At 44.6% G+C, this 15,881-nt stretch overlaps 1 protein-coding gene across 4 annotated transcripts in view; it reads left to right on the plus strand.

The window, feature by feature from the left end:
• Positions 1-211: 211 nt before the first annotated feature.
• The window catches only part of CDK12 (cyclin dependent kinase 12), a 32,076-nt gene continuing 16,406 nt past the window's right edge, over positions 212-15,881 (plus strand). For all 4 annotated transcript variants that reach the window (XM_083708623.1, XM_083708625.1, XM_083708624.1 and 1 more), the window contains exons 1-4: positions 212-2,372; positions 7,256-8,134; positions 12,343-12,519; positions 14,322-14,461. In XM_083708623.1, coding sequence (XP_083564749.1) covers positions 1,312-2,372; positions 7,256-8,134; positions 12,343-12,519; positions 14,322-14,461 — 2,257 coding nt within the window. In that variant the 5' untranslated portion in view covers positions 212-1,311. The remainder of the gene's footprint in view (positions 2,373-7,255; positions 8,135-12,342; positions 12,520-14,321; positions 14,462-15,881) is intronic.

A 15,881-nucleotide genomic window follows, 5' to 3' on the forward strand; every position in this document is an offset into this window, starting at 1 on the left:
AAAGTTTCCTTCCTCAGGAATGCTGTCATCTGCGGTGACCGTGAAATAAAGTTTTGTTGAAAGACAAAACCACTTCCCGCGAGATTACGAAAATAAAATTTGCTTCATCGGCCTTCAAGTCCCCGCTCCCGCTCCCCTATTTGCTTCCAGCACACGGCGTCGCGAGACTTCTCGAGTCTCCCCCGGCGTTCCGACCGTGTGCGCCTGCGCGCGAAGGAGGGCGAGCGAGCGCTCACACGCGCGCATGTGCGTGCTCTCGCGATATTTGGAGAAACAGGAGCAGGTAGAGAGGAGTTGGGGGAAGGAACCCCCGAGAGGCTGTAAAGGAAGCCACGGCGTCGGCGGCCGGGAGGACGACGACGGCGATTTCACCCCACGTTCTCGCGAGAGTTGGTGGCTAACCTTCTCCCTTGCTCACTTTTCTACCTTTCCTCTTTCCCCCCCAACCCCTCCCCCCACCCGAACCTGAAAGCGGCTCCGTTTCGCTCTGGGAAGTACTAGGAGGAAGAGGAAGGTGGGGGTCCCGGCTTGGGGGCCTCGCTAGAGACTCAGGCTGAGGGCAGGGGAGCCCCCTCGGTGGGGACGCAGGGGCCCAGGGGTTTCCCCACACAGCCAGGCCTTGGGGCGGGTGGAGGTGTGCCCATCTCCCCGCCCCCGTGCTCTCTTCTCAGGAACTTAGGGGGTGTTTGAGGTAGGAACTAAGTCCGACCCTCATCTTTCTTTCCACGGGGGCCTTGAGGTAGTGAGGAGGGGGTACCCCTGACCAAGAGGAGCGCCAAGGGTGGCTTAGAAACGAAGGGGCCTATTGTTTGGGGGGCCGCTGCTTCAGAAAACTGGGGGTGGGTGGGGTCTTTTTCTGAAGCTCTCTTTTTGTGGGGGGTTGGGCAGCAGGTTGAAGAACTGCCAAACTCATTGCCCATTTACAAAGGGACCTAAGAGCATCTTAGTTAGTGCTCCTGGTGTGTTTATGTTCTGAAACTGGTGGATAACCGAGGTAGGGTACTTGTTCAGGGTCTTCCATCCTACCTTTGAAGTCTAAGAACAGGGGACATTCTTGCCATTGCTGCTTGTCCCCTATTCAGAGGGTTGGGGGTAGCCTGTGGGGCGACTTCTCCTGTAATACTTTGTCGACCCAGATCCTTGTAAAGAAACCACATTCAGCCCCATGTAGGAGAGAGAAGGGTGGGTTGAATGTAGGAAAAGGTAACGAAAGTGAACGCAGCCCTTCTGTTTTGGAAGCGGGTAAGTTGAGGTTTAGGCTTTGGGGGTTTTGGAGGATTCCCCCCTCTTTTCAAGCACAGTGGAGAAGGAATGCCAAACCCAGAGAGACATGGGGGTAAGAAGGATTCAGGAGGAGGGGGGTCCTTGTATCAAGAAGCAGTGTCCAGCAGTGGCAGTTCAAACAGCAAAGAGAGGCACCGACTCTCCAAGCACAAACGACACAAGTCCAGGCATTCCAAAGACTCACCGATGGGGGCCCAAGAAGCTGGAGCAGCGCTCGGCAGCATGATCAAGCCATTGGTGGAGTATGATGATATCAGCTCTGACTCGGACACCTTTTCAGATGAAGCAGTCCTCAAGCTGGAACGCAGGGAGAATGATGAGAGAAAAGGGACATCAGAAAGAAGTGACCGGCTACACAGGCATCGGCATCATCAACACAAGCGAGTCCGTGAGTTGATGAAAAGCAAGCTGGTAGACAAAGAGAAGAGGCTAGACAGGAACCAAGACTCCTCAGGCAAGTTGAGTTCCACTAAAGAAAGGGTGTCGGGGGCCTCTAAAAAGCTACATGAGGAGAACGATGACCATTCATCTAAGTCATTCAAGAGCAGCAGCAAGGAGTCCCGGTCAGCCAAATCGCACAAGGAAAAGTCCAGGAAAGAACGAGAGACTAAGTCCGGTCACAAAGACCGTAGCAAAAGTCACCGCAAAAGGGACGCTCCTAAAAGTTACAAATCGCTGGACAGTCCAAAGCGGAAATCCAGAAGTCCCCATCGCAAGTGGTCAGACAGTCCCAAACAGGATGATAGCCCCTCAGGAGCATCTTACACGCAGGACTATGATCTCAGCCCTCCACGCTCACACACATCCAGTAACTATGATTCCTACAAGAAGAGTCCCGGTGGGTCTTCACGGAGACCATCAGTCAGCCCACCATACAAGGAGCCTGCTGCATACCAATCCAATATGCGCTCTCCCAGCCCTTATGGCAGGCGGCAGCGGTCGGTCAGCCCATACAGCAGGAGGCGTTCATCAAGCTACGAGAGGGGAAGTGGGTCTTACAGTGGAAGGTCGCCTAGCCCATTCAACCGAAGGCGCTCCAGCAGTCCTTTTGTTTCCAAGCGGTCGCTGAGTCGAAGTCCTGTGTCCAGGTGCGTGGCCTTTATCTTTAATCAAAAGTGTTTGACTTCTTTGGTTCGGATGGTGCTAGTGTCCTGAAGTCAGATAAGAAAAACATTTGCTTCTCCCCTGTAACGTGATTTGTTTAGGGTACAAGGTCTTTGTTGCTTGATTAGATAATTATTATTTTCACTTTATTGCATTGGGGATCTGAGTTTGAAAGGTAACCAAACCCATTCAGCCAATGAGACACTGGTTCAGTTCAGATGTTGTGCTGAATTATTGTTCCCCAGCCTCATGCCCTGCAGATTTTTTTAGGCTCCAACTCCCATCATTCTTGATCTTTGAACATGCTGGCTGGGGCTGATACCTAGAGGGTACTAGTTTGGGGAAGGCTGTGCTAAACCATAGTTTAGCATGACAAGAATGAGTACAGTGAGCGTTGGAATAACATGCTTCCTTTTTCTGCTCCTGCATGGCTTTGAGGAGATGTTTAGAAGTTTTGGTTTAGATTAACTAGTTTGTTGTTTGAAACAAGGTAACTTAAAACCATGTGTTAAGCTGCCTTGTTGAAGCAAATCATAGTTAGCATCAACCACAATTTAGGATTCAGATAACACACTGAACTGTGGTTAATGAAAATCAGAAACAAAAAAACTCTTTGGAGCTACACCAGAAGAGGGGATAGGGGAAATGGAAGCTACTGCAGCTCATCCTCATCATACTAAATTAGAGTTTAATGTGACCCCTGAAAGTGAACCATGATTTGGACACAATTTCTGAAGTGGCAAACCATGGTTCCATTTTGTGGCATGTCAGTTGCTAATCTATACAGCTGGTGGGGATTCACAGAATGGGAAAATTGATGGATACCTTTTACTAAATCTTGCTTATGTTAACTAAAAAAGCAAGGTTTAGAGTTGCAGAGAACTGTTCCATCTTGATCCTAAGTATATTGAGCAGTAGAAAGTGAGGTACGTTGAAGTCAATAGAACCAAAGTCTCAGATTGCAGTGGTATCCAAGGTACCTATTTCTCACAAGATTTGTGCCTGTTATGTGGTTACCAAGTTCCATTGGTTTCAGTAGAACCTGTTTTCAATTAAATCTGCCTTGGATAGCGGCTTTTGTCAAGGTAGAACAGGTGAATATGAAATCTCCCCATACGTGAGAGTTGTGGTGTATGTAACCCAAAAATCAAGATGTGTGTGGAAATGTTTGCTTGTGATCCATTACCACATTCACGTTAGATGTCAGTACCTCAGAAATCCCTTTTGAATACAGCTAGTGATCACTTTCAAGGGAATTCAGGCATCCTACAATCTGTTTAAATTGACCTTGGGGGCAGTAAAATGTTTTTAAGAGTCAGTAAAGGGGATCTTGAATCCACTACTAATATCCTTGCTAGTCCTTTGTCAAAGCCAGTCAACACCTTTCACCTGTTCAGTTTACTTAGAATAAGGTTGCATTTTTGTCATTTCTGAAACTTAGTTATTTCATAATCTGGATGTGCAGAATTGCTTTGGTCACAGATCACCCAACAGCTTGCTCAGTGTTAGAAACTGAGATATGAAAGCTAGGAACTAAATGGCACCTTAAACCTAGGTTATGGGCGCACCAAGGAATGTTTAGGTGCGCTTTTTATAACAAGAATACAAGCTGAAAATGAATGAACTGCGGCTAAAATACTATGTTCATTTTTCACATGGGCTAGTCCTTCTCCTGCCCACCCCACTAATATTCTCCAGTCTTCACAGAGTACCGGTAGTTGGAAGTGGGGAGGAAGAAAAAGGTCCTCATTTCCTTCTGCTCGGCAGTTTTAATATGAAATCTTAGGCACAGCACTGCGCCCAGAGCTCAGAAACTGCTTGTACTTATGAAATTCCCTGTTGTAAAATGCGCCTAGAACAATGGGAGTTTCGAACACTGAGCTTGCTGCTGGTGCTTTGAATGTGCAAAGTTGCCATTAGACTCTAAGCTCCTTGTGCTCTATCTAGTGCCTAGCACCTTGTCAGTGCTAAACAAACATATAGTCACCATCTTGTTGTTTTGGCTATCTAGTCACTAGATTCTAGTGGGGTCGTATCTGCCAAGCCATGAACTCTGTGGATAGCCTTCAGCAAATCCCTGTCTCTCAGCCACCATTCCCCACCTGTACAGTAGTAACATCTCTTGGGTCAGGCAGGTTGATTCCTGGCAGCTACTTCTAAACAGTGTAGAGCAAGTGCAGCTGCCATTTCCTGCTCATTAAGGAGCAAGTGCTACCAGAAAATTCTCTCTGGCGTACAGCATCTCTTTTTTAATGAAAAAGAACTGGATAATGAGAGCTGATTGCAAGCACTTGGGGTACCTTAAGTACTTTTAGGAAGCTGCTATGAAAAGGAGTGCCCGGTGGAGCCTTTGTTAGGTACTAGGTAGAGTAAGCTTGAACAGAGTAGATGTTTAAATATTTAAATATGTGAACCTATGAGGGGGATCTCATTCCTGTTTGTTTTCATACACCCTTGTTCATCTCTTTGGCTTTGTCTACTCTTGACTTTTTTTTCCTTTATGTGTATGCTGCGTTATCTCACCAGGTGCTTAAAAAACCCCTTAACTTGCTCCAGTTCACCTCCTTTTCCTATTGGGAGCAGAAAGTTAATGTTCCTTGATAGAAAGCATGTTCTCCTGCTTCTGGACTGTTTCATGGGAACCATAGGAAAAGACCCCTTAGGGCTAAATAAATATTTCAAAATTTGAAGAAACCAAGTATCAAATGAGCTGCCTGCTTTGGACAGGGGTGGGGTCCAGTTTCTAGCCAAATTCTTAAGTGAGCAGAGGCCGGTATGCTGTTTAATGAGAGTGGGGTTGCAGAGCATGGGAAATACCCTACCTGCAGGAACACTTTCCATATTGGCCCATCTACTGTGCAGTTCCTTCACACTTCAGAGGATTCTGGGAAATGTCTTAGCATACATGCTTGGATTTATGGACTGCAAGAGAGGCCTGCTGTGTGTAGCCATCACCTCACTGAAATTAACGCCCGAGAATACTGCAGTGCTGTGTGCATTCCAGGGAAATATTGGTTAATGGTGAACAAACGATCTTTTCAGACAACCGTTTCTAGTCATGTTATTGTGAAAGTTCTGTGGAGCACTCTTTTGAAGTCCACTGTTATAAATAAATTCTTGAAAAGTTTGAAAATGCCAATGAGGGAATTTCTCATTGTCACGGTAGGTTTTAGGGAGTCGAGAAAAGATGCTCAGACATTCCACTTGCAGTTCTTTGCATGTGTCCTAGTCAAAACAAAAGGGAGGGATAGAGTTACATGGACATAGAGCTTTCAAACAGCCTGGAAAAAATAAAAGAGCTCTTTTCCAGTGTATCAAAGCTTCCCTGCTTGGTTGCTTGAAAGTGATTCTTATTCGGTGTGGAAAGCCAGGCAAGTGGATGTTTGCATATATGACTTGGAGGGTCCTTGAAGGAGTGATAAGAAAAAAATCCTGGTGATTGTGTGTGTAGGATAAATGGATGTCCCCAACGGTGATGGTCATCTGCTCTAGGGAAGACAATATGATTTGTGCCCCAGTCAAGGGAGGCACACCCAGGGAAGAACCTACCCGGCAACTGGCTGTTTTCTCTGATGGAGGCTTTCAGAAGAGCAAATGTGAATAGTGAGCTAGCTATCACCAAGAGCCCAACTGGCATTTCCCATGTCAGAGGCCATTCAGAGAGTTTGAACAGTCTGAAATGGCAGGTATGCCTGTTGTAGTTACTTATTGACAGTCTGATGTGCACACAGAATGAAGTTAGAGTGACTGGCCTGAAGCTGAATACAGTTTGTTTACTAAACTGAATCAATGACACTCCTTTTGGTTGCTCCTAGAGCGGCTGCCTTCTGCTGTGTGTTCCCTCCTCCCCAGTCTCCTGGTCCTTGTACAGCCAAATCTCAGAGCCTAATTTAAATTGTCCCTGTCTGTCATAAGCAGCAGTGCATTCAGTCCTGTGCATTTAGTGAAAAATGCAGCTGGGATTTTTCCAGCACTGCCTGTGAGTATCAAAAGTTATGTTGTCTTTCAGTAGTGGTTGTAAAATATATGCCCAAACTTTTAAATCACCTGTAAGCAATAAGGCAACCAAATAAAACTTCACTATCTTCAGGAACGTTACATTTTGAGCTGCTAAAATGGCTCTTAGCAGCATCTTGTCCTTGCCAGCTAAGACAGAGTACCAGGATTTGATTGAGTTTTCATTTCAAAGGAAATGCTTCATCTTCTGAAAACACCTGACTCCAAAAGTTGGTTTAATATTTTTGAACTTGTGAGGTAACTGTTTAGTACATATTCTTTTACTCGAATTTTGCCCCCTATGTTCCTGTGTTCCTGTTTAGGAATGATTTAGATTACGGTGAACAATTGACCTGTCAGGGAATCTGTGTTTTTACATGAGTAGAATGTGTGCTTTTATTTAAAATGCATCTCTGGGTTATTTGTGGGGCATAGGAATTTGTTCATCCCCCCCCCCCCCCAAAAAAAAGAAAATATAGTCCAGCCGACCACATGGTCTGAGGGATGGTGGACCGGCCCACGGCTGAAAAAGGTTGCTGACCCCTGGTGTAGTGTTTCTAGCCCCCAAGCAAGTTGGCCAGGAGCCGAATACACCATGGCCAGAAGTTGTCCACCTCTACTTTGGCAGGTAGTGCAGTGACTGATTGTTTAATGTGTTGTAAAAAAAAAAAGTGGCTGAGAACTTCTAATAGAAGCAAATGGGGAAGCCGGTGAGGAGTTAAAATGTTCATTGGAGCCACAGGATCACAGCCATGTCTACACACTTCAAGCAAGCCCCCCACCCCTTTGAGAGCTAAAGGTTTGCGTTTTTACATAAAACCCAACTGTAGTGTTCTTTGGAGATTCTGATTTTCCTCTTCTTTTTCCACAGGAAGCCAGTGAAGTCTCGAAGTAGAAGTCCTGCTTACTCGAGGCACTCATCTTCGCATAACAAAAAGCAGAGATCTGGGTCCCGCAGTCGCCATTCCAGTATCTCACCTGCCCGGCTACCATTGAACTCCAGCCTGGGAGCTGAACTGAGTAGAAAGAAAAAAGAGAGGGCAGCTGCTGCTGCAGCCGCAGCAAAGGTTGATGGGAAGGAGAGAAAGGACTCTCCTAGTGTTTTATCTAGGAAAGAAAACAGTTTGGCTGAAGTTAAAGAGCCAGCGGTTGAGGCCAAAAAGGCAAAAACGGCTAAACCTGAGAAGTGCCCTTCTGACATTGAGCCAGCAAATGTCACACAGCACAACACAGAGACAAAAACTACTCCTGAGCCCCTAAAAACAAAGGCAGTAGAGAACCATGAGAAGAAACCTCCTGCTTCAGTTAAAGACTCGAAAGCAATGGGAACAAAAGATATGAAACTTACAGGCGGAAAGGAGGAAACTGTGACTCCAAAGGAAACAGAGACAGCCAAGCAAGAGGTCCCACCTCTTTTGCCTTCTGTTAAGTCACTACCTCCTCTGCCAACATCGTCGCCCCCTGCTCAGGCTCCTCCTCCGTTGCCCCCTTTGCCTCCATCACCAGTTATTCCCCCTCTGCCGCCTGCCCCGTCACCCGCCACTCACACCCCTGCTTTAGTTCCATCGTGTCTGCCGTCGTCTACCCACTCCAGGACATCTCTGACTACTCAGGCTAACTCTCAACCCACCATGCAGTCCTCCTTAAAGGCGCATGTATCTGTGACAGCTGCTGTTCCGCATCTGAAAACGTCCACGTTGCCTCCGCTTCCTTTTCCACCTGTCTTGCCTGGGGAAGATGACATGGCTAGGTAAGGGGAATAAGCAAGCAAACCTCTTCCACAAAGGGTTGGTAATATTATGGACCAGGACTCGTTAGAATTTATGTATCTGCTCATTTTTCATTGCAAATGAAATAATCTGGTGTTTGAAAATGGCACAGATAGTGAAGAAAAACTCAAGGCCTCAGATGTAGAAAGCAGCTTTGGAATGTATGGAGGGGATACCAGGTATATGGAACGTGTAAAACAGGCTTATAAATTAGTGGGATGGTTAGGATTGGGGCTCCCTTGCAGGAAATGGAAGATATGGTCCCAAATTAGAGCATGTTGAAAGGATCTTTGCTTGAGTAACAGAGCTGAAAGAGGCTTTAGCATGAAATTCTGGACAGCTGTTGCCAGTCAGGATAGTACTGGATTTAGCTGACATGAATGATTGGTTGTACACCAGCACTATTCCTTATATAGCTTATATCAGGGGGCAGCAACCTAAGGCCCATGGGCCACAAGTGGCCCACACAGGTTGTTTAACCGGCGCACGAGCTACCCACTCGGCGAGTCCCCCACGCTGCGCTAAAATGGTGCGGCATGGGAACTCGCTTTCGCTGCACCGAAAATCACGTCTGCACATGCGCAGATGCCGGAAATTGCATCTGTGTAGATGCAGACACTGGAAATCGCATCTGTGCAGATACAGATGCCGATAGCGGAAATTGCAGGCAGGCGCGCCTATGCGCATGCGCAATCCAGCCCACTGAGGGATCTCTGCTGGAGTGAACCGGCCCAGGCAAGGTAAACCTTGCTGACTCCTGGCATATATAAACCTAAATTTTTGTTTTAAGTGTTGGTCCTTTGTTCACAATGCCTCACTTATGTGGCCAGCTCAGAAAAAAATCCCCAGTTAAGTGCGTCAGGTTTATGCTACTGGGCTCAATTTTTTCTCTTTAAAGGTCTTGGCAGTCAGGTTCAGACTATCTTGTCTTGGTTCATTAATCTGAGATATGCATGAGTGTTTAGCCCTTGAACGCCGCCCCTTCACAGTTTGCTGCTTTCCACAATCAAACTAGGAAACTTCTTGTTAACCCTAGTTTCCTATTTTGGATTAACTGGGAAACTATGGTTACCAGCTTTTAAGACAAGCAAGCGTATTAGCCTGGATATTGAACAATGTTTAATATCCTAACTTGTTTTGAAGTTTGTAACATAGTTTTCCATTTTGGACAAATGGGTTCAACAGAGACTTCCTGATTTAATCGTGGCAAAGGAGCTGCCTGTGCACTGAGAGATTATCATCCGAGCAAGGACAGTGTGTGGCATTTGCTTCTCTATCAATGTTTGATTGCTGAATTTGGGCTCAGGGAGAATATTCTCACAATACAGAGCCTGAGTTTTTAGGGAGGTTGGGCTTCTTTTTTAGTGAGTCCTTTGGCTCATTTGCTTTTTCTGGATAGTTTCTCAGCCTGCTTATCAAACCAAGGCTTGTTTTAGTCTAACTCTAGTTTGTTAAAACTACAATCCCCTGAATTTGTAGATAACCACATTCAGATGTAATGCTAAATAATGGACGAAGCTGAGGCTTTTGTTTTCCCCACTCCTTGTTTGGTGTAGTTGTAAGGAGGAGATAAACTTTGTTAAAATATTCCTAAATATTGACGTAACTGTAAGTCTTGAATTAACTATGAACATGGAAATTGCCCGTCTTTTTGGCTTGTGAGGTGGTTTTCCTTTCTAAGGAGCATGTACTGTGATGTCATACAAACGTACAGGCAGTGTTAGAGACTGAGATACGAAAGTTAGGAGCTAAATGGCACCTTAAACCTGGGTTATGAGCACAACAACAGAATGTCTAGGTGCGCTTTTTCCTAACGACAACAAAGCTGAAAATGAATGAACAGCAGCTAAAATGTTATGTTAATTTTTCATACGGTGTAATCCTTCCCTGTAATATTCTTAAGAGGGTCTCTCCTCCAGTCTTCAGAGAGTAGTTGGAAGTGGGGAGGCAGAAAAAGGTCCTCCTTTCCTTCCGCTCTGCAGTTTTAATATGAAATCTTAGGCACAGTACTGCGCCCAGAGCTCAGAAACTGCTCACACTTATGAAATTCCCTTTCGTAAAATGCGCCTAGAACAATGGGAGTTTCGAGCACTGAGGGTGGGATCTGGTTTTGCCTCTTCTCTCAAATTCAGCTAGAGCCCATAGAGGCTTCCAAGAGAGAGATTGGAATGGTGCATTGCGGTCATATTCTACGCTTGTATAATCTAATGTTATATATGGTGAAAGTTATGTAAACCAGCTTCAAACAATTGAGTGGGGGTTTGCTTCATTTACAATATTGTTGTTTTTTAAAATAATAATGACTGGACTAGGGGAGAGAAGATAGGGAGGATCAAAGGTTAGTAGGGTAGTGATGTGGAGGTCATGGTTTATGCCTGGCAGCTGTTTTGAACCATACAGCCCACCTTTAGAATTGTGGGGCTGGAATATGACAAAGAAGCCCGATACTTAGAGGAAAGGCCTTCAGTCCATCTGATCAGCTGTGTAATTAAGCAAAGATCTAGTGCACCCCTGAAAGAGAGTTTACAGGGCAGTAGATCTAGCTGACTTGGGCCATCAGAAGTCAAAAGTTCTCAGTGTCTCTAGCCAGACTGACCTCTAGGGAGGGGCTTCATTCCTGACCTCAAACAGGACAGTTAGTTGGACCCCAGGTATGAATTTTTGCTAGGCTTAGCTCAGCATTACTCATTTTCTGTGTGTGCACCTCACACAGGGCTGATTCAAAGTTGCATATATACATTACTTGACAACTGGTTACAGGCGGCAACCATTTCACACTGGGGTTCCATTCATACCCCTTGTGCATGTTGGTAGAGCACCCTTTCCGCCTTCTTCCGGGTCTAAAAGGACCCATGTGTTGGCAATCACGTGTCATTTGGATGTTCTGAAAATGATCACTGCCTGTATTTCAAAGAGCATTGTGTTTGAAGTGAAATGAAAGTTCTTGTCTGTAGGCCATGGGGGATGAAGGCCACTCGTGGTTGCTAGTCGTGGTTGCTAGTCATTACCCTCCAGCATTGGAGGCAGTATGTCTCTGAGTGATGGGGATCATGAGCAAAAGAGTGCTTTAGTACTCTTGCCCTGCTTGTGGGCTTTCCAGAGGCATCTGGTTGGCCATTTTGAGAACAGCAGGCTGCACTAGATGGGTCTTTGGTTTGATCCAGCTGATCTCTTCTTAACTAATCCTACATGGTGCATTTACACATGCACATGACCACTTTAGGTTGTCCCGATGACTCTGCACACGAACCAGCCTGTAGTTCTGATTGAATTTGGTGTTGGTGAGGGGTGTCACACCTGTAACACCAGGTAACTGAAGATGGGTGAAGATTTAAATTTTAACTTGCAGAGAAAATTGCTTCATGTAAAAAGCTCATATATGCAGCGGTCAGAAAGTCAGCCCACTCCTTATTTTATTTTATTTAAATAAAACTTTACTTTTTTTTAGCAGAAATTAATATTTGCAAGTAACAGTTGAGGGGTGTTTCTCTTCTCTTTTTCCTATCTACCCCTCCCTCCTCTCACCAACCATGGCAAAGAGGGCTCCAATTCTTCACATCTGCTGGGAGGGGGCAGTGGACCCCAGAAGTGGCAACCATTTCAGCTCCCAGTGCATTGCTGGAGCACGTATAAGTGCTCCCCGTTACATCCTTGTTTTGACTTCTTCTGGGCCCAACAGGACCCCAAATCAGTGATTGTGTGCCAGTTGGATACTCCTAAAATGGTCTCCATCTGTATGCAGGAGCGGAAAGGGGTTAGATGGCCAGTCAATCTAAGAGATAACGTACAAGGGAGGAAAGGAGTACCTGTGCAAACCAGCCTTTTTCTGGCTTCTCTAGATATTTCCTACTCATTTTGGCCCCAAAGTTGTGACCATGAGGGTAGATGCTTCCTAGTGTGTGTATGTGTTTGTGTGTTAAAGTAACTTTGGATACCCAAATCGATGCCAGATACTAGATTTGGTTTTTGTATGGCACATCGCTTGGATGAGTTAAATACCAACAAATACTCAGTGTCGATAAAGTTGGAATCCTAGTGACTATCACATTGCTCCAAAAAAGAAAGCTTATGTCACCTTTGTGTTAGAGGGTGTTGAGATGTGACAAGAAGTTGCTCTAGATAATTCATAAACGTGCTCTTCTTTTGTTTTGTTTTGTTTTGTTTTGTTTTGTTTTTCCTGGTGCTTTAGCCCAAAGGAGATTGTTCCCTCAAAACCTGTGAAGAAGGAAAAAGACCAGAGACCACGACACTTGCTCACGGACCTCCCACTCCCTCCAGAGCTTCCTGGTGGAGACCCTTCCCCTCCAGAGTCTCCAGAACCAAAGGCAGCCACACCACCTCAGCAACCATGTAGAAAGAGACCAAAGTAAGTGTGGAGAGGGCATCTGTTTGCATAGCGGCCACTTCAGGGAAACGTCTGGTTATTTTGTTAAGGTTTGGAATTAATGGGAGGAACCATAAGAAACCAGATGAAGATAGACACTTAGCTACTCACCCAAGTTGTGTAAAGCAGTACCTTCCAGGAAAGTAGAGCTTGCCAGATCGTTGGTCAAGCAATCTCATGCCATGTTTTCGTAATGATAAGAACAGTTAGCATTTATGTCTTGCATTCTCATTCATTCTGAATTACCTTATAGGAGCCCTGTGTGACAATTGCCAAAGGCTACATACTGTGTTGAAGGCAGAGGCAAGATTTGAACTGGGAACTACTGGTTCCCAACTCAGTTACTGTGCCATGTTAGCTGTCATGTGCAGACTGATAAACCTGTTTTTGAATTGATAAATGTGATTCCTATTCAATGATTAAAAATAGAAAAACTCTTCATAATATGTTGAGATTCACAGTTCTAAAATAACAATAGAAACAGCATGGAGAGGCTGAAATCTATTCCTTGGAAGCCTGGCAGAATTAAATGATTTCATGAAGCAGAGTAAAGCTAAGAAGGTGCTAACCTTGTGTGGCTCATAGGAGAGAGTATTCTGCAAGCAAAATGTACTGAAAAAGCATTGCTGTTAGAGGATACCAGCCTTGTCTTTAGCAAGGAAGGCATCTGACAAAGGGCTCCACCGGAAGATGTTAAGACACAGGGAAGGTCATTGAGAAAGATGCATTTTCTATATAAATACCTAAAATATAAACTATCATGGCCTAACCAATGTGGAACATTAATATTCAATGTTGACACCTTACAGTTCAGCTCAGAAATAGATTGGTAGCCAGTAAAGATTTATTTAACTCTGGTGTAACTGAGTCTGTCTGACTAGCACCAGTAAACAACACTATGATTATGTTGCAAATCTATATAAAACTTTTTTAAAGGGCAGAAGAAAGAGGTTCATAAAAGGAATCCATCTCTTTGCACATAAAGAGTAAGTCTTTAGGAATCTTTTCAGGTGACGAGAGAGGGAAAAGATTACTATGTAGAAGGTAGCAAACGGCAAATCAGAGGGCCACTGATTTTAGGTGTGGTGCAGGAATCAGCTGCTGGTATCCTAACTAAAGGGAAGAAACAAAATTCCCAGAGCAAATGTATTTTCTTTGTGTTTATTTATTAAATGTAACCTGCTCTATTTTTATAAAATAATGAAAACAATGGACACAAATTTACAGAAGCAAAAAAAAAAAAAAAAAAAAAAAAGCAACTGACTGAGGATTCACTTTGTAAGAGCACCAATGCAGAAATAGTCCGGCAACATCTGTAGAGCCATAGATTCTCCATCTCTGTGTCAGGGTCTGTGGTAGCAAGACTGAGGAAGATCTGTGTCTGAGACTTTGGAAACCCAGTGCCTGTTGGAATACTGCTAAAATCTGTATAAAACAGCTTCAATTATTCTCATATATGTTTAAACACCTAGTCCTGTAATGTCTCAATGGAAAATTGCCCCAAACCCATGTTTGAGGTTCTTCAAACTCCTAAGAGGAAGCTTAAATGTAATAAATAATATATCGAATTAGAAATTTCAGTCAGTGTTACAACTTGCATGCATGCTGTAAAGAATCTGTAGGAAGCATGAAGGCAGATAATGGACAGGAAAATCCACCAAAGCTTGTTATTCAGAAACGTTTTGTCGAGGTCGGCATTTGGGATTTTTACGGCTCTTGTGCCTCTCTACGCAACTCCCATATCTCTCTCTCTCTCTCTCTCTCTCTCTCTCTCTCTCTCTCAGAATCTGTTGTCCTCGTTACGGTGAGAGGAGGCAGACGGAAAGTGACTGGGGAAAGCGCTGCGTGGACAAATTTGATATCATTGGTATTATCGGCGAGGGGACCTATGGGCAAGTGTACAAAGCCAAGGACAAGGACACAGGTGGGTACGCGGTGCACACTACAGAGGTACTTCGGGTTACATACGCTTCAGGTTACAGACTCCGCTAACCCAGAAATAGTGCTTCAGGTTAAGAACTTTGCTTCAGGATGAGAACAGAAATCGTGCTCCGGCGGTGCGGCAGCAGCAGGAGGCCCCATTAACTAAAGTGGTGCTTCAGGTTAAGAACAGTTTCAGGTTAAGTACGGACCTCCGGAACGAATTAAGTACTTAACCCGATGTACCACTATATTTTCTTTTCTTATTTATTTATACATTTCAAATTTATACATTTCACTAATTTTATACATTTCACTAATTTTACAGTCATTTTGGCATTTCAAAACTTTACTTCCTCCCCCCTCTTTCTGTGGTTTCTTAAATTTGTTTTCAATATCTTCTGCATATCCAAATTATCTTAATTTGCTCAGTTATTTGTCTTCTTTGAATATGTACTCTTGTAAAACTGCAGGTTAATACAATAAACCTGCCAATGTTTTTATCTGTTTGTGATTTATCTGTATACTCCATAAGTTTCCATTCTTCCTTTGCTGGGACTTCTGCTTCTTTCCGTTTTTGGGCAAGTAACATTCTTGCATAAATAAGTTTCTATACATTTTAGGTCATTCTGTCCCTATAATTCCCAAAGGTTATTTTAAACATCCTTTTCATTTTCATAGAAAAGTGCACACTATTTTCAGTCCGTTTTTCTCATATTGAATTCACTTTTAAGTAGCTGTCGCAGAGCGTGCCGGTCATCCTTCTTCCCTTGGGGGTTCCCCAGTTGGCTCCTCCCACCATTCCTCTGCATCCAACCAATCCATGGCAGTACCCTGTAAAAAACGCACCATGTTGTCTAACTGCTTTCACATTTGTTGACATCAGCTGTTTTTGTATAGGCAGAGGCAGTATACTTACGGATACCAGTTACTAGAAACTGCAGGAGGGGAGAGGACTGTTGTGCTCATGTCCTGCTTGTGCACTTCCCATAGGCTAATCGTTGACTGGATTCTGGGCTAGATGGGCCGCCGGCCCTGATACAGCTGGGCTCTTCCTACATGGATGTGGCCGGTGGCCGTGTAATTGTCAGGAGTTCAGCCTGCACTCAAGTAGGACCCTGGCAGAGAGACGTGCCCGACTGGCATGTTCTCTCCCTCCTGGTCGATTGTTCGGAAGCTTCATAAGATTTCTTCCGCCTGAACATCACAGCTACCAATGCCAACCCACACTAGCACACTTAGGGATCCTCAGAGTTTGCGCATCATGTGCATGATAGACCTCCGCAACTCAGCATTTTGGCTAATCTACTTTATTTACATATAAACACACACAGAGCACTGCAACATGGCTCGCTCTCTCTAGCATCAGGCAGCAAAGAGAAAAAAGAACAAAGGACAGTAGTCCCATTTCACGGAACACAGTA

This window comes from Podarcis gaigeae (assembly GCF_964106915.1).
Source record: "Podarcis gaigeae genome assembly, chromosome: 13".
Lineage (NCBI taxonomy): Eukaryota > Metazoa > Chordata > Lepidosauria > Squamata > Lacertidae > Podarcis > Podarcis gaigeae.